Consider the following 26,755-nt stretch of genomic DNA (forward strand, 5'->3'; position numbering starts at 1 on the left):
TATGACAGCAGAACTGTAGCTGGAGGAGGATTTAAGCTCTGTGAGAGCCAAGGAGTAGGGGAAGAGTGGGCCAGAGACTCACACAGACATGCTGCTAGAGTTAAAGGGGAGTAATTTATTCATATCTCCACTGTTCGGTACTGCTGTACACTGTCCTATACGATGTTAGTATGTGTTAGACAGCTTGGGAACTGCAGATTCTGAAGGTACTTGTTTAAAGTCTACATAACAGCAGAATAGCTCTTCCAACCAGTTCTAAGAGAACTGAGAATTTGATATTCATTGTGCAGAGAAGGAAAAATATATTAAAAAAAAATACAGGATACAAGTCATATATTGGCCAGAAATGTGCACAAACGTGAAAAGTCAGCTGAAATGTTAGGTATGCTGGGAGGTCAACAAGAAGTGCATATGATATGTACTAGACCTTGTTTCTGGTTACTACACTCATAAGCCTGTACTAGACTATATACCTACACGGTCTAGGTTACCATTGTTACCTAAAAAGTGGTCAGTTGCTTAATACTTCTCTCCCTAATAACATGCAAAAGGCTAAAACACACCAATGCAGGTTTTGTATAAGGGATCCAAGATGAATGTAATGTAAACAAAAGACAAACCAAGGGCCCCCTTTTTGCAGGGTTATATATATTATCTAGTTTTAGCTTTAAATTTGAGACAGGCCCCACTATAAGAACGCCTACAGACCAAGGTGGGTCTGTTTAAGAATGAAACAATCCTTGAGAAATATGGCAATCATTATATGTGGGAAATATATAAAAGCAGCAGTTAAAAAGAAACATTTTAGCAGTAAGCCAGCATTTAGTACATTTGCTAAAAAGCACATTTTTACCACAAATAAAAATTAATCGTGTTTTAATAAATCTCATTTGAGCATTTTATAATCTTCCATATTTTTTATGGTGTGCCAGCACCTGCTATAGGATGCATTGGCACGGAGGTAGAAAATATATTAATTACAATAATTTAAACCATCTGGATAAGTCAAGAAACCCCCCAAAACATGTTCTTCATGATATACCGAGAGGTTTAAAATAAGATTAGTGGAACATTTTTACAATTCAAAGCATCGTCATGAGAGCTCCTAGAACCTATAATGTTGGCCTTTAGGACACTACTCATGGCATCCATTAGGTGCTCCACAGAGTTGTCATCATAATCCTCCTGGTCAGTGGAGTAGCTGTAGGGAGTCATAGTTGTGACTGGACTTCTAGGCCAGGGGGGCCTATAGGCTCCCCTCACTACACTAGTAAAACAGACAGCAGTGTTATACTTATTAGGTACCTCACATGCTCCGCTGTGTGTAATACACCTCAAATGCCCTCTGCGCCCCTCACTTCCTCCACATGGCATGCAGCCTTTTCATCATGTCCTTCTCAATAAATCCTCCTCCCTTGCCCAGTCTTCTCCAATTCAGTGCCTCTGAACATAAGAAGTGGCAAGGCCAGGGAAAAGGAGTTTTTAAGATGCAGACCACATGGAGGAAGTAAGGGGATCGGAGTTGATCTGAGGATCAGAGTGGATTGTGAGGGAACCGGAGGGGATCATGCAGTATGGAAGATGTAGGAGACATTAAAAGTAAACATTGCTGTCAGGCTTCAGGGAAATACAGAAAGTGGCTTGTTGGGGCCACTAAGGTGGCACCATGAAAGGGATTGTCCGAGTTATAGATCCTGTGCAAAATGTAATCACAATGCACTAACATAACAAATAGGCTTATACTAATCTCTCCCTGCCCCCACAGTATCCAGCTGTGCCACTCAGCCTGCTGTTCCAGCATTTGCTAGCGGCAGTCCAACTTGGTTTACGGGATGTCACAGGCACTGCAGCCAGTAACAGAGCTCAACGATCGATCCCTGGGGCAGCCTGTAAACGTGACGTCAGAGGGGAGACACGGAGCGGCACCACAGAACACAGCAGGAGTGGGGCAGGGTGAGTAGAAGCTTATTTGTTAAGTTCCTGCATAGTGAATGCATTTTACACAGCATCTATAACTCTGACAACCCCTTTAACCCTTTGCAATCCAATTTGGAATTCAGGGTTTCCTAAAAGGCTTTCTCTTTTTGCTGTTATACAACGGTGCCATCTGCTGGCTAAAGCCAGTGTGTGTGTGCCAGAGAGGCTCCGACAGCAGTGTCTGGCAATAGACGGTAAGAATACCCTGTCGGACGTTTTCTCACATTGGAGCTGTACAAGCTTCAATCAGAATGTAGCAAGACGTCAGACAGTGGACTGGAAAGGGTTAAAGGAGATGTCCCGCGCCGAAACGGGTTTTTTTTTTTTTAAACCCCCCCCCCGTTCGGCGCGAGACAACCCCGATGCAGGGGTTAAAAAAACCACCCGCACAGCGCTTACCTGAATCCCGGCGGTCCGGTGACTTCAATACTTACCGCTGAAGATGGCCGCCGGGATCCTCTATCTTCGTGGACCGCAGCTCTTCTGTGCGGTCCACTGCCGATTCCAGCCTCCTGATTGGCTGGAATCGGCACGTGACGGGGCGGAGCTACACGGAGCCCCATAGAGAACAGCAGAAGACCCGGACTGCGCAAGCGCGGCTAATTTGGCCATCGGAGGCCAAAAATTAGTCGGCACCATGGAGACCAGGACGCTAGCAACGGAGCAGGTAAGTAAAAAACTTTTTATAACTTCTGTATGGCTCATAATTAATGCACAATGTATATTACAAAGTGCATTATTATGGCCATACAGAAGTGTATAACCCCACTTGCTGCCTCGGGACATCTCCTTTAAGCTTGCAGGAGCCACCAAGGTGAATTATTAATTTCTACAGCAAAAGAAGGGGCAAAAGTACTCTGTAGAAGGTACTGAAAGAGGCCGAAGTATTGGCAAGGATGGCAAGTTTATGTGCAGAGATAAGTCATGACTGGAAGTCTTCGTGGTTGTCTAGAACAATGAAAAGCATATCTTTTTGTTGACAGTTATGCCGCTGATCTTTTAAGACTATGAAAGAACTGTGGCTGTGAAGAAATTGGGCACTGGGGAGGGGAAACCGACTGACTTTTTTCCACCAGAGCCATGAGCCTCTTACGGCGCCCCAGGTCATCTATATAAAAATAGTATATCTTCAGTTAGATTTAGAAGATGGAGTATTATTAAACAGGGGGAAAGTAGATTATGCCACCGGTCTCAGCAGGTACCACGAGCACTATGCTCCATAGGAAGCAAGACAGTAAAAGTGGAGATCTCAAAGTCAAACTGGGAGGGTAAGAAGTCACTGCAAAGTCAAAAATTGAATTACAATGTAATCCCGAATGCATTTACAACTTTTCTAGAACACATACAGCACTTTCAAAAATCAAGATTAGTGACTTTATGCAACATTTTGCAGTGTGCTGCCCTACATTATGTCTGTGTGTTCTGACATGACATCCAACTACAGAATTTATTTATTTCGAACTAGAAGGAATCCCATCGCCTCCCCACCCTACCACACATACTCCTGCAAACCTCATCAGGGCACCCCCGATGAAGCTACCCACAGAGTAGCAATGTACGTGGGGTTCTTCCAGCGCAATATTATGGATGAGTTTTTATTATAACTAGTGATCTTTACATGCACTTTTCTTTTTGTTATCGCAGTATATCACATTACCTACTATATTAACCCCTTAGTGACGAAGCCCGTTTGCACCATAATGACCAACTAAGATTTCAGTTTTGTTTTTTTTTTCGTCACATTCCAGGAGCCATAACTTTTCTGTTGACATAGCCATGTGAAGGCTTGCTTTTTGCGGAACAAGTTGTATTTTTTTTAATGGTATCATTTTTGGGTACGCATAATGGATTGTATAACTTATTAATTTTCTTTTAGGGGGAATGGGCATTTATTTTTTTTATTTAAGTTTTACGACATTCAGTGTCCAAAATGAATAATGTGAAAACATTATTCTCTGGGTCAGCACAATACCAAGTTTATACAGTTTTTTTATGTCTTGCCATTTTTGTACACAGAAAAACAAAACTTTTTTTTTCCAAATTTGCCTTTGCATCACCACATTCCAAGAGCCATGACATCTTTATTTTTCCATTGACGGAGCTCTATTGGGGCTTGTTCTTTTACGACATGAACTCAATTCCGTCATTTATCCATTTTTTGGGAACATATAACATTTTTGATTGCTTTTTTTATTCCATTTTTTTCCAGAGGCAAGGTTAACTACCCCATAGACTTTTTACTTCCTGCTTTAGTAGGCTTTAGGCCTCATGTCCACGGGGAAAATCAGATCCGCTGCAGATTCTCCATGGAGAATCTGCAGCGGGTCCCTCCTGCCCCGCGGACATGAGCGCTGAAAATAGGAATTTAAAAGAATAAACTTACCTCCCATCCGCTCCGTTTCTTCTCTTCGCTGCGGCGTCATCTTCTGTGCGTCGCGGCCGGATCTTTTTTCTTCGGCTCGGCGGATGCGCATGATGACGTCGGTGACGTGCCCCGCGCATGCGCCGTCCCGAAGAAAAAAGATCCGGCCGCGACGGAGAGAAGATGGCGCCGCGCGAAGAGAAGAAACGGAGCGGGTGAGTAAATCCCGATTTTTGTCTCCCGCGGATCCGGACGGCTTCCATAGGCTTCAATAGAAGCCCGCGGGAGCCGTCCCCGCGGGAGACCCGCATGAAAATGGAGCATGGTCCAGATTTTTTCATGCTCCATTTTTTTTAAAATCCTTTTTATTGACCATCCGCGGGTATTTATCTACCCCGCGGGTGGTCAATGCATCCCTATGGGGTGCGGATCCGCGGGCAGGATAAGAGTTAAAATCCGCTGCGGATTTTAATTCTTATTTTGCCCGTGGACATGAGCCCTTAATCCCCAGGGTTGTAAAAACACACTCGCCCTGGGGATTACAGCCACGTGGGCTGTGGACGTCCTAGCTCCATGCTGTCAGGTATCGGTGGTAGCCGAAAAACCTGGAGCTGTCATGGGGGGCCGTGGGGAGCATAAAAGTAAACAAAGAGTTAAATAAAAGTTAAAGATTCCGCTCCCCTCATTGTCCTGCGGCGATCTGGTCCTCCAGGAACTGACGTCAGTCTTCTGCGCATGTGCGCCAGACACTGTTACACCAGCTACATGCGCAGAAGGCCGGCTACTGAAGTTTTGGGCACCCCACTTCAAAAAAAAAAAAAGACACCTCAACAAACTGGATCAAGTTCAGAGAAGAGTTACCAAGATGGTGAGCGGTCTGCAAACCATGTCCTATGAGGAACAGTTAATGGATCTGGGAACGTTTAGCTTGCAAAAACGAAGGCTGAGAGGAGACTTAATAGCTGTCTACAAATATTTGAAGGGCTGTCACAGTGCAGAGGGATCAGCCCTATTCTCATTTGCACAAGGAAAGACTAAAAGCAATGAGATGAAACTGAAAGGGAGGAGACACAAATTAGATATTAGACAGTGAGGGTGATCAATGAGTGGAACAGGTTACCATGGGAGGTGGTGAGTTCTCCTTCAATGGAAGTGTTCAAACAGAAGCTGGACAGACATCTGTCTGGAATGATTTAGTGAATCCTGCACTGAGTGGGGGGTTGGACCCGATGACCCTGGAGGTCCCTTCCAACTCTACCATTCTAGGATTCTATGAGATATCACCTGCCTTTAAAATGACATATTTGCAAAAATATGAAATTTTATTTTTTCTCCCCTAAATTGCATTAATTGTCAAAATACTCCTGACCCCCCTCAGTGAATACATTAAGGGGTGTAATTTTTAAAATGGGGTCATTTGTGGAAGTATCTATCATTCTGACACCTATGAGCCTTTGCAATCCTGGCTTGGTGTAGGAAAAGAAAATGTTCCTCAAAATGTTGATAATGTTAAATTTGTACGTCTCCTAAATGGTTAAAAAAAAAAACTTACGTTTTTCAAATATATGTCCAGAATAAAGTAAACAGATGGAAATATATACTTAGCAAAAATTTGTTCAGTATGTTTGCACATATTTGAGATATTGCAATTGAAAATGTAAAAAAAAAAGACAATTTAAAAAAAAAAAAAAAAGTTCCTAATTTTGGAGCTTTAAATACATACTCATAAAAACAATGTCAGAATTACTTGGATATGCAAAACCTTAACGGAGCTATTCTATGTTAAAGTGACACGTCAGATTTTCAAAATTTGTCCTGGTCACTAAGGCACAAACAGGCTTGGTCACTAAGGGGTTAAAAAACATGGCAGAATTACAGATTTTGATATTTTTATTTTTAACGGCGGTCTACATGCAGTATGAAATGATATGTTAAATTAATCCTGCGGGCCAGTACGATTACACCAATACCAAATTTATATATGTTTTTTTTGCGCAATTTTTTAAAATATATTTTTTGTTTATTGCTGCATTTAAAGACCCCTAAAACCCTTCTTTTTTTTTCTCAGCGGTGCTGTGAAAAAGATTTTCGCGGGAAAAGTTGTACTCCCACTTCTAGTTTTTCTTATCGGACAGCTCCATACTTTGTGCAGTGGCCCAAGTTGGTACTGCAAGCCAAGTCCAATTCACTTCAATAGGACTCAGCCTGCAGTACCATTCCAGACCACTGTGCAATGTACAGAGCTGTCTGAAAACAGCTAGAAGAGGGACAACCCCTTTAATCAATGCACAACTATTAGGAATGTGGCACAGGTCAGTTGAGGACATATCTTAACAGGATCTAACTCATTGTAACCGTTATTTGAGCAAAAAAATAACAAATTTGTTTTAAGAAAGGTTAGATGCAAAACAAGACAAGCGATTCCACAGAAACTGGAACATCTGGCCACACCACTATAAGGGCCAATGCCCACGGACGGATTTCTGCTACATTGTACGCAACGGAAATCCGCGGCATAACATCGCAGCTATTAGGTTCTATTGAACCTAAGAGCTCAATGTTCACGCTGCGGAATTCCACCGTGTGAAATAAACCGCGGCATGTTCTACATGCCGTGGGAATATGTGCAGCCGTCATGCTATCGCGTGAATATGTGGTGCTGCCCACCGCAGGCCACGTCATCTGACACTGCCGATGCGTCATGCGCTGTACTGCGCATGCACGCCAGCCCTGCATACGGGAGCGTAAGGAGGATCCGAAGTGGTAAGTATGGGGGTCTTGAGGGGGAGCTGTGATGGACTCCACTGCGATATTCCCCTGGTGGAGTCAGTCATGGCTGTGGGCATGAGCCCTTAGGGGACAGAATATTCAACACCAACTGCTAACATGCAGGTTTTGACGCAGGACTTAAAATAGCAGAATTCTGCATCAAAGTCCGGTTAGTCACATGGGCTTTGTGTGTAATTCTGGAATTATATGACGTCCTGTGTGAGAAGGACCCAAGCTACCCAGAAGCCCCCAGTGATCGCTACGTCTAAGGATTTATCCTGTTGTCACTTTATAAATACCCAACCAGCACTAGTGGTGAACGCAGGTATATATTATTTAATGAAGGAGTCAATGCTGTAATTCTGCTGCACACGGTGCGATAATGGATAGCAAATAAGGCCTGCTTTTATGATTAGCAAGAGGAAACGTCGGGGTCTGGAAATGCTGCAGTGCTAGACACAAAGTATTTACAGTACCAGTAATGCCACCTGACACTTGTTAAACTGATCGTACCGGAAAAAATGTACTTTAAAATATTTGTGGTCGAACAAAAGTCTTACAATGACTAGACCAATAACACTTCGCATTTACAAACCAAGCTTGAAGTCTACGAAGGAGAATCTTAATTCATTTCTTGTTTTTCCGCCTCTGTGTCATCTACAAAACAGACCGGCTTTACTTTGATACGAATGACAACTCTAAGGCTGGGTTCACACTGGGCGGATTTGTGTGGAAATTCCGTCCGGAATTTTGCTGCGGCAAGTCCACCTGCGTCCGCTAATCCCGGGATTATCCAGCCATGTGGTTGAGATTTGTCAAAAATCTCGGCCCCACGGACGGCCAATCCGTCCCCATCCGTCGCGGCAGAAGCTGGCGCGGATTCCCCGGCTGCAGCATGTCTATTTTTATTGTTTACATTGCGGCTGCGCTCGTCTCTATTGGAGCGCCGGCCGCAACGGAAAAATATGCGGCCAAGGTGCTCCAAAACCCAGGGCAAAGTGCCACGGGTTTTGAAGCTGCGCTTTCCTGGCGGAAATCTCGTGGTTTTTCGCTGAGGCAAAACTGCAAGATTTTCGGCGGGATTCCGCTCTGTGAGAACCCAGCCTAAGGGCCTTTTTATACTGAACGCCTATAATTCAGATTATCACTGGATAAGCGTTCCGTGTAGATCCCTGCTGCATCTGAATGACCGTGTGAATGGGCAGTCATGAGCGACGGCCTGTTTACTGTGAATGAAGGTGGGTGGCCGGAATGATCGTCAGCCGCTCCACCTCCATTCACTATGTAAAAGCACAGGAGCGATTGTTGCTGGGAAGGCTGTCAGCCCGACAGTTGTCCCATGTAAAGGGGCCCTAAGAAACTCCGAGAGGAGGACTGTAAGGAACCTCTACTAGTGTCCTATGGAGAGTAACTGTATCCAGGGGAGTATTGTGAAAGGCTGCGTTCACACTTGGCTTTTGTTATGTTTTTAAACCACAGCAAAGAACAAAAAATGCATGCACTGTTAAAAACTGCATGAGGTTTGTTTTTTTTTAAAACTGCATGCAGCTTTTTTTGTGTGGTGCAAAAACGCATTAAGCAATGACAAGTATGAATGCAGCCTAAAGCCAGTCTCACACGATGGGATTTGGATTGCAGAATCTGCAATTATCATAGGCCGATCCCCGGTATTCCGCTCACATTAAGGGGATTGTACATACGCATGTACGCTCAAGTAAGCGGATAGCAATTACGTTTTCTGCAAGTGGAAATTAAATCGCGTGTTCTATTTTTGTGCGGTGTCCGCCTGGACGGCTTCTATTGAAGTCAATGGAAGCTGTCCGACCCACAGCCCGTTCGCAATTGACATTGCAGTTATTCGTGTCATCACCTAGCAACGGTGCGGGATATATTTCAGAAAGAAAAAAAATCTGAACTGCGCATGACTGACAGTGAGAACCCACGGTTATCCGCAATACAGAAAGGCAAAGGTGCGCACATGCGGGATCTGACCCGTGTGAGACCGGCCTAAAGATGCCCATACAACTACAGCAGTTGTCAGCTGAATGCTTGCTAAGTCAACAGCTTCTAATACACTAAGGGTGGCTTCACACTTGAGATTAACACCAATGTCAATAGGGCTTTCTAAATGCCCACTTAGACACAATGATTCTCGCTCAAGAGTCGCTCAAAAGACATTTGAGAGATAATCGTTGTGTGCATTTTCACGGCAAGATGATCAGCAGATCGAGTGACAGTTTTGAGCGTTCACTTTGTATAAGTGTGTAAATGAAGGCTCACGCTGTATGCAGAAGACAAGCGGGACTGCTATCTTCTGCATACAGCTGTTGTCTTCTCGGAGCGCTCAGCTAGTATACAGCTGGTGGAGCTGAGCGGGGTATGCAGAAGACAAGCGGAGCCACTTGTCTTCTGTATACAGTGGTTTTCTTCTTGGAGCGCACAGCTAGTATACAGCTGAGCGTTCCAAGCGGGGTATACAGAAGACAGCTGGACCACTGTCTTCTGCATACTCCTGCTGTGTTTCCCATGTGTGGAAACGATGGGGTGGCACCTATCATCCCACGGCTTTTCTCAAATTCCTGCGCTCTGGCACAGAGTTTGATGAGCTGGCGAAGAGGGAAGAAATTCCCCTAGTTCAGGCGCAACTACGCTCTGTGCCGGTAAGCATAGTAGTGCACACACTTGTCTGAATCCACCCTTATAGTCAGACTCTCCTGCTGAATTCTGCAGGTTTGGAGAAGCTTACCCCAATGTACATAGGATGGGCCTTAATTATGGCTCGTTCACACGGGCGTATGTGTAAAACGCTGCGAGTCTCCTGCAACATTGTACACATTACAGCCCATACACTCTGCTGGCAGAGACCGCGTATGGCACTGCGCATGCCCACGAATGACGGGCATGTGCAGTGCCATACACAGTCTCTGCTCCTAAGGGAAAATACCTTCATACTGAACTCGGTGGAACATGCCACCATTTGTTTTTCTTTATTTGTTGAATTTTGCATGGTCTTCAACAGAAAAGACCTCCATATGAAGCTGGAGGCATATAGAAGTACAGTAAAGACGTTTTCAGGAAAAAAAAACAACATATGAACATGTTCATAAGGACAAAGAATGGTTTCTCCATTCTCAGCCCGGCTTCTCATATTAGTGCGGCCAGTTATTTTATAAGCCAAACACAATGGATGACATTTTAGCGCATGTTGTATACTGATCAAACATCCATAGAAGGACAGAAAAATGCTGCACACAAGGGGCAGGTAAGACGTTACCTCTGGCAGGTGACACCAGGATGCAATACTGTCTAAGCTTCTACATTGCACTTGTACTTGATTGTCTGTATTAAGGATACAACACTCCAATCCCTAGTGGCTCTACTGAGGAGTCTATGGTGATCCAGATGACAAACAGTAGATAACCATAATGCAGTTTAATCTGACCAACTTGTGCCGGTGAGGTCAATTTCAAAGCTCAACCACCACGAAAGACTGAGTTTTTGATTTTTTAAAAATTGCTCAGTTTCATGAACGACTGATCGTTTTCTTTAGACTGTAGGGAAAAGTGCATTAACAAAAATACATATACCTGTTACCATGAGGCCGTTCAGGGACCCTGGGCAGCATGAGCGCGGTTCGCCGCGGCATCCTGGGATAACGTTGCGCCCGCGTTCGGGTCGGCGCGCGTCGGCGCCGTGCTCCGGTGTGCATGCGCAGCGTGTGCCTGCTGTGAGAGGTGCGCGCGCTCTATCTCTGAGTTATAGTGGCTGGCTGGGAGCTCTGGTCAGCCGGCTTGATAGGTCTCCGCACTAAGGGTGGAGGACTCCTAAATATAGTCTGGCAGCTGCTGATAGCAGTTGCCAGTTATTAGTTCCGTCCTCTGTGTGTTTGACCTAGGTACTGCTCCAGTGGAAGTTACCCTGTCCCGATCCAGCTCTGCCTGTGTTCTGTGGTTTCGTTCCTGTTTGTTATTCCATCAGCCTCGCCTGTCAGTACTAGTGAGTTGTCACCTGCATAGGCACAGCGGTTCCTTCCTGTCCTGCCTTTAGGCAGCGTAGGGTCAGAGTTGGTGGCTTGGACCTGTCCTCCTTCAGGGCTATCTCCAGTAAGGGACATTGGCGTGGGTGAGAGTCAGGAAGCCCGATGCCGTGCGTACCTGTGCACCCCACTAGTACTGTAACAATACTGTGTTAGCCAGTAGAGCAAAGTGTGATAGTTCCCAGCAAGAGAAACCAAGTAATCTTGTAGATGTGATACCTTTTAATGGCTAACAAAAATACATGATGTTAATGCCTGAGGAAGGACCCTGAGAGGTTTGAAAGCTTGCTATAAGTATTGTTAGTCATGAGTATTCTAATAACGGCACGCTTATCTGGATTTTCCAGCACTAATATCAATGGATAAAATCCAATTTTATTAAATTTTTATCTAAAACTATTCATAGCGTACATCTATGTACAAAACCTAACAGTTACACTTTTCGAACCCCAATATGGATTCTTCTTCGTAGCATCGATTCCACCAGAATTTAACGGATAAGCGAAATGGGTGGGAAGATACGCCCGTCCCTTCAAAGGGCATGCAACATTTAGAACAATCACACAAGTAATCGTTCTAAATGCATATTTAAGTTTTATGTCCGTTTAAGTACATAAAATTAGTTCAAGCCCCTTGAAGCTCTACCTTGCAATGTCAAGAAGATCCAAAGACGCTTCTCACATCAAAGTGTTTGAGCAGCCTTCACTGCTTTTTGGCTAATCAACACTTTCAATACAGGTAATTTCTTAAAACATGATCTACTCCTAAAAATTGTCTTTATACTTTCTATATCAAGCCATATTACAGATGTAACAGTCAAACCCCTAGTGGCTCTGGAATGATCTATGGTAAGTTCTATCCAGTAGAAAGAATATGGCTGCATGCTGGTCATCTGGCCAACATATTCAGATTAGGACAATTTTAAGGTCCTACTTAAAAGGGGTTCATTGGGACTTTTAAGGTTTATGATCTATCCTCATGATAGGTCATCAATAGTTGACAAGCGGTGTCTGCCGCTCAGGATACCCACCGTTCAACTGATTCCTGACACCACTGTTAGTACAGACAGCGCAGGAAGAATTCAATGGGAGCTGCGCCTGCAATAGCAACCCAGACCACTGCACTACGGACAGCAAGATCTGCTTCCTGTGCTGTCCCGTACAAACAGTGTTGCCGGCAGGGGTCCCGAGCCACAAGCCCCCCCACCGATTTATCTATCCTGAGGATAGATCATCAATATGAAAAAAAATCCTGGACAACCCCTTTTAAGTTTGCACTTGCTTGATTAAAAGGCTCATGCCTAAAATGTAGCAAATGTATACATCTTGAAATATTTCAATTTGTAGTGTGTGCTGTCCAATATTTTGGGTTTTGGTCCCATTGGATACACCGCCAAATTGGAGAAAGTACTACCAAACTTGTCTACTGCAGTACCAAACCAGGCTGCTACAATACGGACAGTGCTATCTGCTTCCAGCCCTGTCTGTACTGACTGCAGTGCTGGGAATCAACGGACCTCTGCTGATCAACTATGGATGACGTATCCTGAGAATAACAGTAAAAAGTCCTAATGAACCCCTTTAACTCAACCAGCGTAAGACTTTGTTAAAAAAAAACTAAAAAAACTGCTCGCTTTCATTCGAAATGCTGCGCACCTAAAAAACATAGAACATGCACTATCTGTGGTGCGCGCCGGCAAGAGTTTCCATTGACCCCCATGGGAGCAGGAGTTACTGGAGACTCCTGCGCTGGCAATAGCTTCCTAGCTGTTTACAGCAGGGTATTTAAAAGGTGCTTTTAACCAGAAGCACCTTGTAAATATCCTGCTGTTAACTCCTGTTAGTCCCTACAGGGATGAGAGGACTCCCGAGGGTTCTGTTAATCCCCACGGGGACTGACAGGATTTTACAACGGGACATTTAAAAGGTGCTTCTGGGAAGCACCTTTTAAATGTCCTGCTGTAAGCAGCGGGGCATTCCTACTGCCCCTCTGCTACTCGCGGGGACTCGGCCCCCTCCTCTCAAGGGAATTCTCTATAGCGAAGAGTATGCGCGGTCAGCGCTCTATTTTATTGGGAGTAACGGAAATACCTAAGTGGGTGCTGCTCAAGTATTTCGGTGGCCCATTTAAATGTATGGAGCGCTGACCGCGCATACTCGGCCAGCACTCAATTGAGAGTGACATCACAGCTGGGGAAGAGGCAACTCTCGCAGTGACAGAAGGAAGGGAGTCCCTGTTGTCAAGATCGGCGCAGGTCTCAGCGGTAACACTACCACTGTTTAGAGAGAGGGAGGCAGGGTTACATGGCTTCCCCCGAGAGCATTGGAGGAGGGGGCAGGGCTAGCAGGACCTGCCCCATAGCCCTGCCCTCCATGATTTGCTAAGGGGATTCTCTGTCCCGCTAGCCCCGCCCTCTCTGTCTGCACTATGGGGAAATCCCTCAGGATTTCCCTATATCACAGAGACACAGCCCTATGGGGATTTCCCCAGAGCAGGTACAGTGAGCGGCGCTATGAGGGGGTTTCCCCATAGCCCCGCTCCGTCTCAGAGAAAAACCCAAAGCCCTGCTGGGCTTCTTCTCTCTCTTCGTGGAGCAGTTGCTCACCTGACTGCCCCCTAAAGGAGTATTCTGATAATGGCACTTACTATCAGGCCCCTCCCTCCAAGAGGCGAGAACGAATGGGTGCTAAACATCTATTAAAAAACAAACATTTCTATTTTGATTTATTTTAGTAAGAGTTTGTATCATTTTAGGTAGCTCCAGCTCAGTTTCTTGCTGCTAAAAGATACATTTTTTTAACTTTTTTTTTTTAACAATATTTTGTTCTTGCTAAGACTTGCAGAGCGTCTCATCACCGCCATCCCAGATCTGCCGGTTATAACATAAGGGGAAAGTAAAGAATGGAGGTTGTTGGTGAAGCCCTTTAAATTTTATTTGCATAAATAAAAATTCAAGGGAGATGAGACATAGCAATCATTCCTGGGACATGCCGTTAAATAGTGATGAAATGCAACAGCGCGGAATAATGAAATATCAACAGACCTGCTATATTCATTATAGGGTGCGGAAAGAAGGCCCAGCATTGTGATCTCAAATATCACACACCACGGCACATGCTCCCTCCACTTCAATACTGCACAGATGTTCACTTAAATTGTCAGGGGAAAATCAATGATCTTTTCAACAGAAGGATTTTGTTCGGAGATGGTCAGTGGTTTTCTTTTTAGAAGTGCCATCATTTCTTTATCGCTTCTCCAGCTGTGACTGCTCTTCTCCAATTTATCAGGAGCAAAGTCAAGTTCAAAGCTACTGGCAAAATCGCTTAAGGAAAATCCTCCTGTATATCCCCAGACTACGTCTGGTCTTAAATAACGGTGAACACATTTCCAAATCCACATGAAGTCAATGTTAGTAGTTCCTTGTTCAACATTAGCGTCGCTTTCTTAAAGAGACGGTACTTTGAGATCTTTAGGGTCTGTTAGTTTGTCATTTTTCTGGGGCAATTTTTTTTCTTCAACTTAAAAGTACAATAAATTTTTGCTTGAAGTTAAACTCAAACCAACATTAAAATACAATTAAAAACAATAAAAAAAACGCCCACAAAAAAAAGCACCTTGTGCTCAGTATGCACTGAGCGTCGCTTCTTGGAGAGAATACCCGTATACATATGGGGGTCTGATGGAGCACGCTGCGATCTTTTTATATGCAAAATGATCATTTTTACTTAAAATTGATCATTTTATTATGAAAGTTTCACAACTGCTCAAGTCTGAAGTAGACAATGAAATGGAATTGTGAATGCCGTAATTCTTCCATGGAGCACTTCGAAAGATAAAACATGGATCAAAGTTTTAGAATAAAAAGAAAATGTTTTTATCTTTCTCTTAATCATCATCTGGAACCTGACTTTAATGTGACGAATTCTTGCACGGCTCTGGAATGGACTATGATCAATTTTCGTTTATCTGCCTCCACTGGCGCATTCTATGACTTTAATCCACAAAATAGCAGGTTCTGTTTAAAAAATGCTAAGAAATTGGACTTTGATCTTTCATCCCCCTCAGCTCTTCATATAGTATCCCAAAAAACAACAAACGCCCCCCCCCCCTAAAAAAAACTGAAAAAGCCCCGCTGTACAGTAAGAGTTCCCAATGTACTTCAATTGCAGCTCTCCAATGAGTCAGGCTTTATGCCTGAAGAATAGATTTTCTTCCTTCTAAAAAGGTAAGTTATATTTAAAGAGGTCTTACCAGAAGATCAAATCCCCCGCCCTCCCCACCCCATCTACAGGATGGTGAATAACTTGCTGATCTGTGGGGTTCTCAGAGGCGTAACTAGAAGCTCTTGGGCCCCCGATGCAAAATTTATAACAGGACCCCCTACCTACCATGTGCTGTTTATAACAAAGGTGTCTTCTTATGATATGGATGGGCCCTTAGGCCCAGAGCCCGGTAGCAGCTGTTACCCCTGCACCTCCTATAGCTACGCCACTGCGAGTGAAACCCCCCGATCTTGAGAATGGGACCCCCCGTGTACTATTCTCTTGTCATTGTGAGGGGGTTGTCTTTTCCCCTGCAGTGACGTCACTCTGAATAGAGCGCTGGTAGAGTACGAGCGGTCAGCGCTCTATTTTAACGGTAGTGATGGAAATACCCAAGTGGGTGCTGCTCAAGCATCTCGGCAGCCCCATTTAAGAGGATGGAGGGCTGACCGCGCATACTCGGGCCGGCACTCCATTGAGAGTGACGTCACTGCTGGGAAAGAGGCAACCAACGCAATGACAGAAGGTCGGGAGTCCCCTTCTCAAGATCGGCGCAGGTCTCAGCAGAAACACTCCCACTGGTCAGCAAGTTATTCCCTATCCTGTGGTTAGGGAATAACTTGCTATCCCGATAATTAATCCAATTTAATAACTCAGCCACTTCACAGTCTTCCTAAAAAGGCCCTTGTGTCCATTGTAAGAATGTATGAAAATGTGTTTTTTCCCCCGTGAAGGTCACTATCCATACGGAAGCATTCAGGTCACATAGACTCATGGGAGACCACTTGTTCTTATGAAGCCATAGCCTTACCCATTCTCACAGTAACTTCAGATGTGTCATGTGTCAACAATCACATATACTGGTGAAACTGAACATATGGCTTTAAAACCTCATTCACACGAGCGCATTTGTGCAACCAGAGAAATATTAGACAATTAGAAACAACCCCGCCCCCCCCAAAAAACAAACAAACCAAAAAACAAACACATTTTGTGCATATATGTGCAGCGAGTGCGCAAGTTTTCTGCGTATATCGTGCCCATTAACAAAAAAATACACATTCAATTAGCAAAACCAAAAAAAAGGGTTCTATTCACTGTGCATTACGCACACAAACTTTGCGCGCATAATAGGCTGCGCTAACTGTCGTGTGAACGAGCCCTAACTTTTCATTCTCAGATCATGACCTTCAGATGAGCATATGTTTAGACGTCCGTGATACAGATCCGTTCTACAGACATACTGCAGATGACATTGCATCAGGAGGTTATCGGCATCTGATTTCAAGGATTTCATTTTCCGCCATGTTGACAGCAGAGATGTCAGGTGACCGCTGGCTGACAATCAGATTCCGTAGCAGCAACACCCTTTCTCCTGGCACCATGATGCCAGGGGTTTCAAACAGTGACGCTATGGCCTCCGATTGGTAGGCTGTGGTCACCTGACTTCCGCTATCAACAAAGACCAGGCGAAACGCAGAACTGCGGCACTGGATCGCCGGGGTGGTTTTAACAAGGTGAAATCTAAATAGTAGCACGTCAGTTTGTAAGCGGAGAAACCCTTTAAACTAAATTTTTTAAGAATAGACCCAGACATATTCTGTATTGGAAAATCAAGGAACTATTATATATTTAATGAATTAACCGAAAAGTAATTTAATGATTCTCCCTTGTAGAACAATTTGGTAGCCTAGCAAGGTTGGTTCAAAATATACAGGAAAATAAGCAAGTTTTTTGTCACAAAACATTTTTTTTTTAAAACACAACTAGACTACCAGTCAAGAATTTATGACTTCGGGACAGACAACCCAGAAAATGGGGAACACTTGGTCATTTCCATATCGCAATAAGTTTCAATTAATAAAGACCAAGTCATTGGTTTCCCATCTTCTATAGACCTCAATAAGCCTCATCCATCAAGAGGTCATAAATGTTTCCATATGACAATTCCCCTTTAAGGTGGCCATACATATTAGATGAATGTAAGCCAAACCTTCCGACCATCTACCCTGTATAGGGGTCCTCCTAACTCTACCAACAGGAGAAGGATTGTGCAGTAGATTTAAACATGTGTGATCTAGTTACGCCTGGGCTTTTACATAGGAGAGAAAATCACTCAGTGAATGGAGGCGGAGTGGGCCAGAGATCTTCCTGCCACCCACCTCCATAAAGAGTGAACAGGCAGTCATTCATAGATCAACTGCCTGTTTATACAGGCTGAGAGCTTAAACAGAGGACCGTGATTTTGTCAGCTTTTGTGGGCGTGGAAATTGATGGTTTCCTTTTGACTAGCGTGATTCTCACGCGTTATTGCTACGCACAAGAAAAGATAGGGTAAGGACTATCTTTCTTGGGGTTTTTCACCTGCGCATTACAGCATGAAATATGAACTGTGTTTTGACTGGTTCATGTGCTAATACGCCCGTTTGTTTAAGCTCTGATAATTGCTTGGTTTTTGCCCTGTTGTACATGGGATGACAGCTGCCAAAATAATCACTCTTGAGCAGCGCCGGCCCCATTGAAATCACTGAGAGAACTCCACAATCCTCTGCCGCAGCTGTGACAGGCATGGCGGGGGATTCCCTTAATCTCCGGAATGATGGGGGGCCATTTTCACATGGTGGAGACTACGATATGGGGGCGGGATTCCCAGACCTATATCACGCTTGCCCGTGTGAAGTTAGCCTAAGGGTTCGTTTACACCAATCGATATATCGTTTAACTGAGCGATGGATGTCGGCGTTGACTAGCGCAGATGCAAAAAGACTGGGGACGACTGAACGGTCAGTATTTAAACTGAACGATTAGTGAACAAACCAACGCTGATTTTTATGCCTGCATGAAGTGAACAACGAATATATCAATCATCGTTCAATCATTGACTGCATTTACGCTTGTTGAAACTATTTTTTGAACGATCATCATTTCGTGTATGAGGACCTTTTGCCCCATTCTGGGCTTTTCACAGTGTAAGTGCAAGTATGGTAAAATAGGAGATTTTATGGAACCTTCTTCATACGCTGCTGAAGTGAGGGGGCTCCCAGATAAAAAGTTGCAAATTTCAGGTGACTGTATGCGCTTCCATACAATACATTTGCATCATAAAGACTGTTTCATGCAGCCATGAACTATGCTCACCGCTACAGACCATAGTTATACATGAATGTTTTTTTCCCTTTGGCCATTCAAACACATAGCGCAGGAGTTTGATAAAAAAAAAAAGAGCGGGAAGATAGGTCCTGCCTCATCTGTCCCAGATGTAGGGTTAAGTATGTGGGAGAAAGTTAGAGTAAGGGCGCCCACCCACTGGCGATTTTTTTTTCTTTGCGTTTTTTCTCAAGAGCAATTAGAATTGAATGTACTCCTGTCCACTGGCGTTTTTTTTTGCGTTGCGTTGCGTTTTTTAACATAGGAACTGTCAGTTGCATATGTGTCCTTATTTTTCTCCTAATGCACCCATGAAAGTCAATGGAAATTAATGGAAAAGCCACGAAAACGCGGCAAAAAACGCGGCAAAAAACGCGCGGAAAACGCAGGAAAAACGCCACGAAAACGCTGCGTTTTTCACGCACGAAAATCGCAAACGCCAGTGGGTGGGCGCCCTAAGTCCTATCTTTTCTCACCCACACTATTAACAGGCAACAATCCCGATAGTGAAAACGAAACCAATAAAACCAATGGTTTCGTTTTGTCCCATTATGTGGCCGTGATTATAACACTCCCATAATTGGAGAAAACCACGCCCATGTGTTTAAGCCCTGAATGAGGTAGATTTGCACACCTGTTGGCGCATAGTACTGAACTTTTTGAGCAGGCAGAGCTAGTTCACATGCACGTGTGACCCCCCCGCCCCCTTGCCGTAATTTAAAAGTTTATTTAACCCCAGCAATACAGGTTCCACGTCTCAGAGATGTGACAAGCCAAAGGGGGATAAAGCCGTTGGCAGAGTTCTTCGCGGAGTCCAGGATTCCGCCGGGAGCTTGGATGGTATACTTACAACTGAGGGGATCGCTGGACTCCCTGACACCCGACTTGAACCTATCTAAAGCCCTCACACCCTTTGAGGTACTATGCATGTCACCTGAATCTACTGGGCATCTTATCTCATTACTATACAGGTTAATGCTGGAACGTGAGATGGGGGACGAACCCCCGACATTTACAGGAACGTGGGAGGGCGAACTGGGGAAAAGCTTCTCTGCAGAACAATGGCAGAGGTCCTTCATTCTAACGCACAAGGCAACGGTGCATTCCAGGTTGCACGAGCTAAATTATAAGGTCCTGTCTCACTGGTATACCACGCCGGACAGAATACACAAAATGTTTCCCCAGTCCTCCCCCCACTGTTGGAGATGTCTGAGCGGACAGGGAAACATGGTGCATATTTGGTGGGCATGCCCCCCGGTGGCGGCACTATGGAAGGAAGTGGAGGAGTTATACAATAACCTATCTGGGGCAGGCGTGGTGTTCTCGCCTGAGCTGGCCCTACTGTCCATGTTCCAGGGACCTATCGCCCAGGTAAGAAAGGGTTTATTGAGATTTTTCATACTGGCGGTGAGGCAGATAATTCCAAGGCTCTGGCGGGACACCACGAGCCCCACTAAGACCCACTGGGTCGAGGCAGTGAATACGCTGGCCAGATTTGAGGAGATGAGGGCAGAGGAGGATGCTACGGTGGAGACGTTTTATGCAACATGGAGGCCATGGTTAGACTTTAGGTTGTCCCCAGGCCTGGGGGACTGGATTTCCAGGACAACAAATGCGTCGTAAGCACCCAGTACCCTGACAGCCTCCCGCGAGCTGAACGGGCTATGTCGCTCTCCCTCTGACGCAGGGGATCTCAGTTATGATGATACCAGAACCCACCCACTCGTGGAGTTGCCTAACCAGATCATAAGGCTTGTGCAAATTGGTACCCAACAGGCAAGCATAACCCACTACCCGGACTACCCACACCCCATCCCCCTCCCCCCCAATCCCCTTATGGGCTCCTAGGAGCCTCACCCTCGTTAAACTCTTCTTCGTTTGTCTCTTTCTGTTCCACCTCGCGGACCCCTACCCTGAGGTGGGATCGACTTCTGTTAGTTAAAAGAAAAAGGTTGGGCGGAGGCAGGCCAGTAACGAACTCCACGGAGGAGAGGGAGTGGAGTGGGAAAATGGGCGCATCAATAAGTATGTATACGTATTGATTGTACTAATGTATGTGATGCTTCTCTGGCTTGATTATTGTTACATGCTTTTCCGCCCAAATAAACACTTAATTGAAAAAAAAAAAAAAAAAAAAAAGTTTATTTAACCCTAATGAGGTCCAGATGAGTTTCTATCCACTGAATTGCGCATTTGCACGCCTCCCATAGACTTCTATGGGACCTTTGCTGTGCAATTACACAGAAAGAGTGCAGTGTAGGTCCTATGATTTGTTTTGCACAAACAAAAACCGTTAGTGAGAACGAGCCCATTGACATAAATAGGTTCTATTCTCTGTGTATTTTGCGTGTATATTTTGCGTTTGCACAAACGTGTGCAAATACGTCCATTAGAAGAAGCCCTAAGACTGGAAAGTGCTGCTGGTCAGATTCTTTCCCCATACCAAATGGACTCATTTCAAAGTCAGAGTAAATGGCGTCACGAATGCAGTTCGTGCTGAAAAACTCTTGTTGCCGAAGTCATTAAAAAAAAGGAAAATCTTCAGAAGTCCCGGCGTCATAAACACAAAGCAAAGCAATGAGCCTAGAATGGATTTCAGCACAGAGGTGTAGCATCCATAACATTACAGCGAATGAATGAGACTCCCCTACTTGCCCATCAGCACCCATGAAGACCGCAGCAGACATCGGACAGAAAAAAAACCCTTCATTTCCTAGCAGAAAATGGTTTATAGTGGAAGATTAAACACAATCATTCTGTATACAAACTTCTGATTATATACAAGATCCTAAAAGCTGATACAGGATTATATACAGTATATGTACACAGGCTAAATATGGTCATGCTAATATTTGCTATAATTGTTACAATCTATCGTTATTACAGCTGCTTAAACCAAAATAGTTTACTTGAAAGGACTGGAGGGGATAGAGTTACAAATACTGAAGCTTTCAAATCCCGGTACATTGAAGAGGATAATTTAAACCATTCAGAACTAAAAAGGAGGATTTTCAAGTTGAAGTTTTTAGGAATTTCTGGGTGTTTTGGAGTAAATGCAATATATTCCATAAGTGGCATTCACGTTTCAGAAGGGGGGAAGAGTTTCAATTTGCTAATCGTAACTTTGTCCACTCTACTGTAATGGGAATACTACATAGAAGGTGAAAACCCTGAGGTCACCTAGTTGGAGTTGATGAAGAACACTATGGAATTAAGGAGATGCTTGAGGTAAGACTGCACACTCCTTGAGAAGGATGTTTTATTACAGTAGTTTTCAGATGTTCATAAAGCAACATTTTGGGCTAAATAGCCCTTTACCAAGCAGAGATCAATACATCAGATTCTGGAATTGCCATTTCTAGGAGGATGGGTATTTGTGGCTGCTGGTGGTGTGGAATGAAGACCCGAGGTCAATACTGCATGCAAAGCCTTTAGATTTTTTGGGCATTTTAAGCCTTTGTTCAGTTCCTATGCCAAACACTTTCCCCCTGCACATGAACCAAGTGCAGCATGGCTCCTGAAGGACCATCAGCTTGTCACATCACCACTAGGGTTTTGGATTATCCTGCACTAGATTGTAATAAGCAGATCTAAATCTAATAGGACCGGACATATATATATTACATGACAACGTGACCATATCGCTCCTCCACCAGCATCTAAAGAATGAACATGATAGGAGCTTTTTCTCATTTCTAGGGGCTTTTAGCACAAATTTCTTCTGGTTTTTAAAAACGGCCAGTTTAGAAAGAGATGTTCAAAATTAAAGGAGCTCCTTACTGGCGAGTTGAACGAGCCCAAATCCCAACGATTCACAAGGAAAATCGAGGTTGGTGCTCTGAGCAGAATGCTCCTTTTGGTTGACTTTACTAGACTACTGACTATAGGAATGAAGGTGCTTCCAAGAAAGCAATAGGATGGTAGTGCCCCTTGGCATAAGTCTTTGAAATGTCACAGAAAACCTTTCGTTTTAGAGATTTCTGCACGTCCCTCCCCACCAACAATATCAGATGGGGTGTAAAGGTGCAGATCCATGGAGTTGTTCTAAATTGACTCACTTAAGGCCCTTTTACACGGAACAACTATTGTTCAGATAATTGTTGAATCCTCCAAAGATGAAGGCTAATTGTTCAGTGTAAACATGGCCAACCACACAGGCATAAAATTTGCCATTTGTCAGTCGTTCTGTTTAAAAGACCATCGTTCAGTCTTTCGCAAACTATTCCCAGGCTCCCCTGACAGACCAAGCTATCACGAAATACCGTATACAACGATCTGCACATGTTAATGGACGTCAATCGAAAGCAAATGACTCATTCGTTCCAACAATTAATTGCTCCGTGTAAAGAGGACCCTTACAAGCAGGTGTACAATGGAAAAAGATCACTAAACATCTCCGAATAGTCTTGAACATTACAGTCCAGAAGTAGTAAAGTACAGTCATCTCTCCGGATCATGGAGCTATACACAGAGGAGTATTTATATAATGGAGCCCATATGAACGGGATATACAGTATATTGCACCATACATGAGATGAGCACATGGTAATAGCAAAACTTCATTGGGTGCCGTTCAACTTCCTTGTGACAATTGCTTCAATGTGTGTTTATCCTAAACGTGGGGGGTTTAATCAGCAACTACTTTACTCCAGAGCAGAATATTAGAAATCTTAGTCGGCAGGTATCAGGAATGGTATCACCTCAATGTCAAGCAGATGGGACTAAAGCATGAAAAAAAGAAAATTGTCCAATTACAACCAAACCCCTTCAGATCGTGTTATTCTATTTCGATTCTCGAGATGTTCCAGCCCACTACCTGTATTTGTGCCACGTTATATCCAACATCTCCAATCTGTTCCCTGAACCTAGCATTGAAGTTCTCATCTCCCCACATATCTACATTATGGTCATCCCAGTTTTATAACCAAACTTTTTGAACATTATAAAATGGGTTGATGCTCTGGAAAAGGTTACTAAATAGACATAATGCCAACTTTTCAAGCCCAATGTTTAAGTTTCAAGTTAAGCTCATGAATCTATACCCTTGGGATATATCGTTGAGAAGAATTTACATTCGCACTGGTTCTCTCTTCTATAAATGAAAGTCCTGTCGGTTCTGGCGATGGATTATGCCAAGTCTCTAGTGCCCGTCATATTTAGTTGAGACTATAAAACAACCCAATATGTTTGGCTCCTGTCGCAGGTTTCTAGGCTCATTGCTCACCTGGCACCTGAGATTTACCCAGGTATTCCTGATGATGTTGATTTTGAGGAAGTTTGAGGGCTTCCCAGGGAACGTTTCCAGCAGGGATCTTTGATATACCCATAAAGGGTACAAGATTCCAGGCAATGGTTCCTTCATGAGCATGTGTAGGTTACATCCATAAAAAAGGATCTGTTGACTCTGAATTAGCTAGACTTAGATGCAAATTGGACCAGGATAGTGCATGTTGTGAATAGCCCCATTGACTACTATGGATGTGTGTGAAGGTTGTGGTTGGACTCACGGACAGCATACAAATGTGAAATCCGTTCAGCTCTTAGTGATATCACACTGTGTGGTTTTGAATAGATTGCACCTATATCATAACCTGAAACTTATAGCACTGCCCAAGCAATAGTCTTACCAAGTCAACTCTGCTACATGACTAGAATGGAGTCTTCTCTAGATTCTGAGAAGGCACAGATGTGTCTCAGCTGAGTACACCGAGCCATGGGAATGTGATTAGTTTACCAAGTTGGCATTTGTACAGTTGTATGCACCAAGTGAATGCCACCCGTCACCAATTCTTCTGACATCCCCCGCGTGTGCCCAGCTAGAAGCTATACAGAAGCCAAGTCAAGTTCACACCTGCGTTAGGGGGGTGCAGGAAAGGGGGATCCCCTGGGCGAACGGATGTGTTATGACACAATCTAATGGACCCCATAGACTATCATGGGCTTCATCTGGTTTCCCTTCAGCCATTCAGCACTTTACCAGATGAAAAAAGTCTGGCATACAGTTGGCATTTAATGTTGGATCTGCCACGTGCCTCTAAAACGGAGATGTGAGCATAGCCGAAACGGAACATACTACAAAGTATCTCCCAAACTAGTAGGATATTGTACAATATACCAGCATAGCAATAATCATATGTAAACCCCAAGACTGACCCTGCAGGCTGCCAGGTCCTGGACATCCCAAAGATGTACAGAGATGCCCGCAGTCAGGGTTACAATTTGGCATCATAAGGGCACAAATCTGATCAGCCTTGTAGTGATGGAGCAGAATGCCATTGGTTGTAAGGCTGTATTCACATGGGCCATTGGAATCTGTGAAAAAAAAAATAATCTGATTTTCCATGCGATTTTCATAAAAAAAAAAGGGGGGCTCTCCACTTCCTTTCCTGGTTCTCTAATTTGTTTCTTTAACGGTCCCCATGGTTACAGCATTAAAAATGCATCGCAGTTGCATAGTGTGAGCGCTATCCTTTTTTTTTTTAAATGCACCCATTGACTTGTATGAGTGATTCTTGTCCTAAAAAAAACAAACAAAAATCGGACCAAAATAGGACTTTGCAGTCCATCAGAATAAAAAAAAATAATTAAAAAGTCCACGTGAATATTCTGATTCAAATCAATGCATTCGATTTCAGCATGGGTCCCCCCCACCCCCCCAAAAAAACACCATGGAAAAAAAAACCCCATGTAAATACAGCCTAACCCAAAGTATAGAAATATTCACAAATAGTTCATGATGATGATGACGGTAACATTCTCTATTCAAACCCAAGAAGGTGACACCAAGCAGCATCAAGTAGAAGAACCGGCAGCTAGTGCCAGTAAAGTTAGAAGAAAGTTTACCTGCACGAACCTACAAGTTGCATGCAGAGGCTGGCATCATGTGCCCCCTTCAGCGCCATCCGTGTTAGTGCCCATGCTCTCACCTGGTGCTGGCTGCTGACATTGGCAGGGCTGGCAGGACTCCCTCTCAGCACAGTGATGTGCAGTGTGAGCAGCACAAGTCCCAGCAGCAGCAGGAGCTCCGCTGCCAGCCGCACCATCCTCTTGATGCGTCCAGCTTTCAGTGCCCTCTCGCTCGGGCCGGCTGCACCCCCGTTCTCCGGGTCCAGGGGGGCCGGCTGGGTGGAGGAGCCACCGCCACCACCACCGCAGCAGCAGCAGCAGCACTTGGGAGCCACTGCGGGACAGGAAGGAACAAAGCCCCAGGGAAAGCTTCAGCAGAGGGAGGAGGCGAGTGAGGGTCACCCGGAGGCGGATCAGTGGCGGGCAGGACTTGGTGGAAGCAGCGGAGATCCAGATTCACCATGGGCTGCACATACACCCCGCACTATCCCCAGGTGTGTAGTACCGCACTCCACCAGCTGCGGTGCAGTAGCCTCTCCGGTACAATGTGTCAGTCACATATCAGGGGGTCCTGTGCTCTCCCGGCTGCTGCGCCTCCATCCCACATTATATACAGGACTCCATGCACTCTCCTACCTGCCGCACGTAAAAACGCTCCTGGTGCGGCACAGCGCCCCCTGCAGGGTGTTACTACTCCGCGCTCTGTCAGTCCCCGCACACACAGGCGCCCAGTGTGTCTAATGGGCTTTATAGTGCAGCAGTCCCCGGGTTGTTGTGTGCTCCCCTCCCCCTGTCATTACCCTCCCACCTCCTCCATTCCCCCCTCTCCCTCGTCTTCTCCCCTGTGGAGTTTGCTCCGGCTCAGTCCGGGATGGTTTACAGTCTCCTCAGGAGGGGATGCCGCCTCACGTTATGGCGGGTCCCTAGTTAGGTCATGCCAAGAGATTTCTGTCATTAATTGTCCAAGTCCTCCTACAGAACCTCACATGTGAAAAGAAATGGCAGCTGCTGCAGAAGCTCTTTTCCTTTGGGCCACCAAAATCCCCTGTGAGGATAAGTCCTCCCGCTGCGCTTTTCTTGCTCTCCTCATGGGATTCACTTAAGGAATACCCAGACATAACAAAGTGGCCACGGGACCCCCAGATCGGGGCTTTAGGGACTAGAACCATGTTTTATGTACGGACGGACTGGGAAGTCCCCAAACCGGCCGACCTGTAGATATAAAATAATCATGTATCGGAGGTGTCACGTGGACTCCGTGCTAGCGCCGCGCTTCCAGATGTCCCCATTTTTCCCTTTCTCAACCGTTTTAATTCCAAAGTTGTGGTTTTCGGAGAAATCACGCCAATTATTTAT

The 26,755-nt window shown here is 44.7% G+C and overlaps 1 protein-coding gene across 2 annotated transcripts in view; it reads right to left on the reverse strand.

Moving 5' to 3' along the window:
- ISM1 (isthmin 1) overlaps positions 1 to 26,125 on the reverse strand; it is a 68,910-nt gene extending 42,785 nt beyond the window's left edge. The window contains exon 1 of one of the 2 annotated variants that reach the window (XM_066595632.1): positions 25,480 to 26,125. In XM_066595632.1, coding sequence (XP_066451729.1) covers positions 25,480 to 25,596 — 117 coding nt within the window. In that variant the 5' untranslated portion in view covers positions 25,597 to 26,125. The remainder of the gene's footprint in view (positions 1 to 25,479) is intronic. The other variant, XM_066595633.1, reaches the window with a different exon arrangement.
- Between the last annotated feature and the right edge of the window lie 630 nt (positions 26,126 to 26,755).

This window comes from Eleutherodactylus coqui, chromosome 3 (assembly GCF_035609145.1).
Source record: "Eleutherodactylus coqui strain aEleCoq1 chromosome 3, aEleCoq1.hap1, whole genome shotgun sequence".
NCBI classification, from domain to species: domain Eukaryota; kingdom Metazoa; phylum Chordata; class Amphibia; order Anura; family Eleutherodactylidae; genus Eleutherodactylus; species Eleutherodactylus coqui.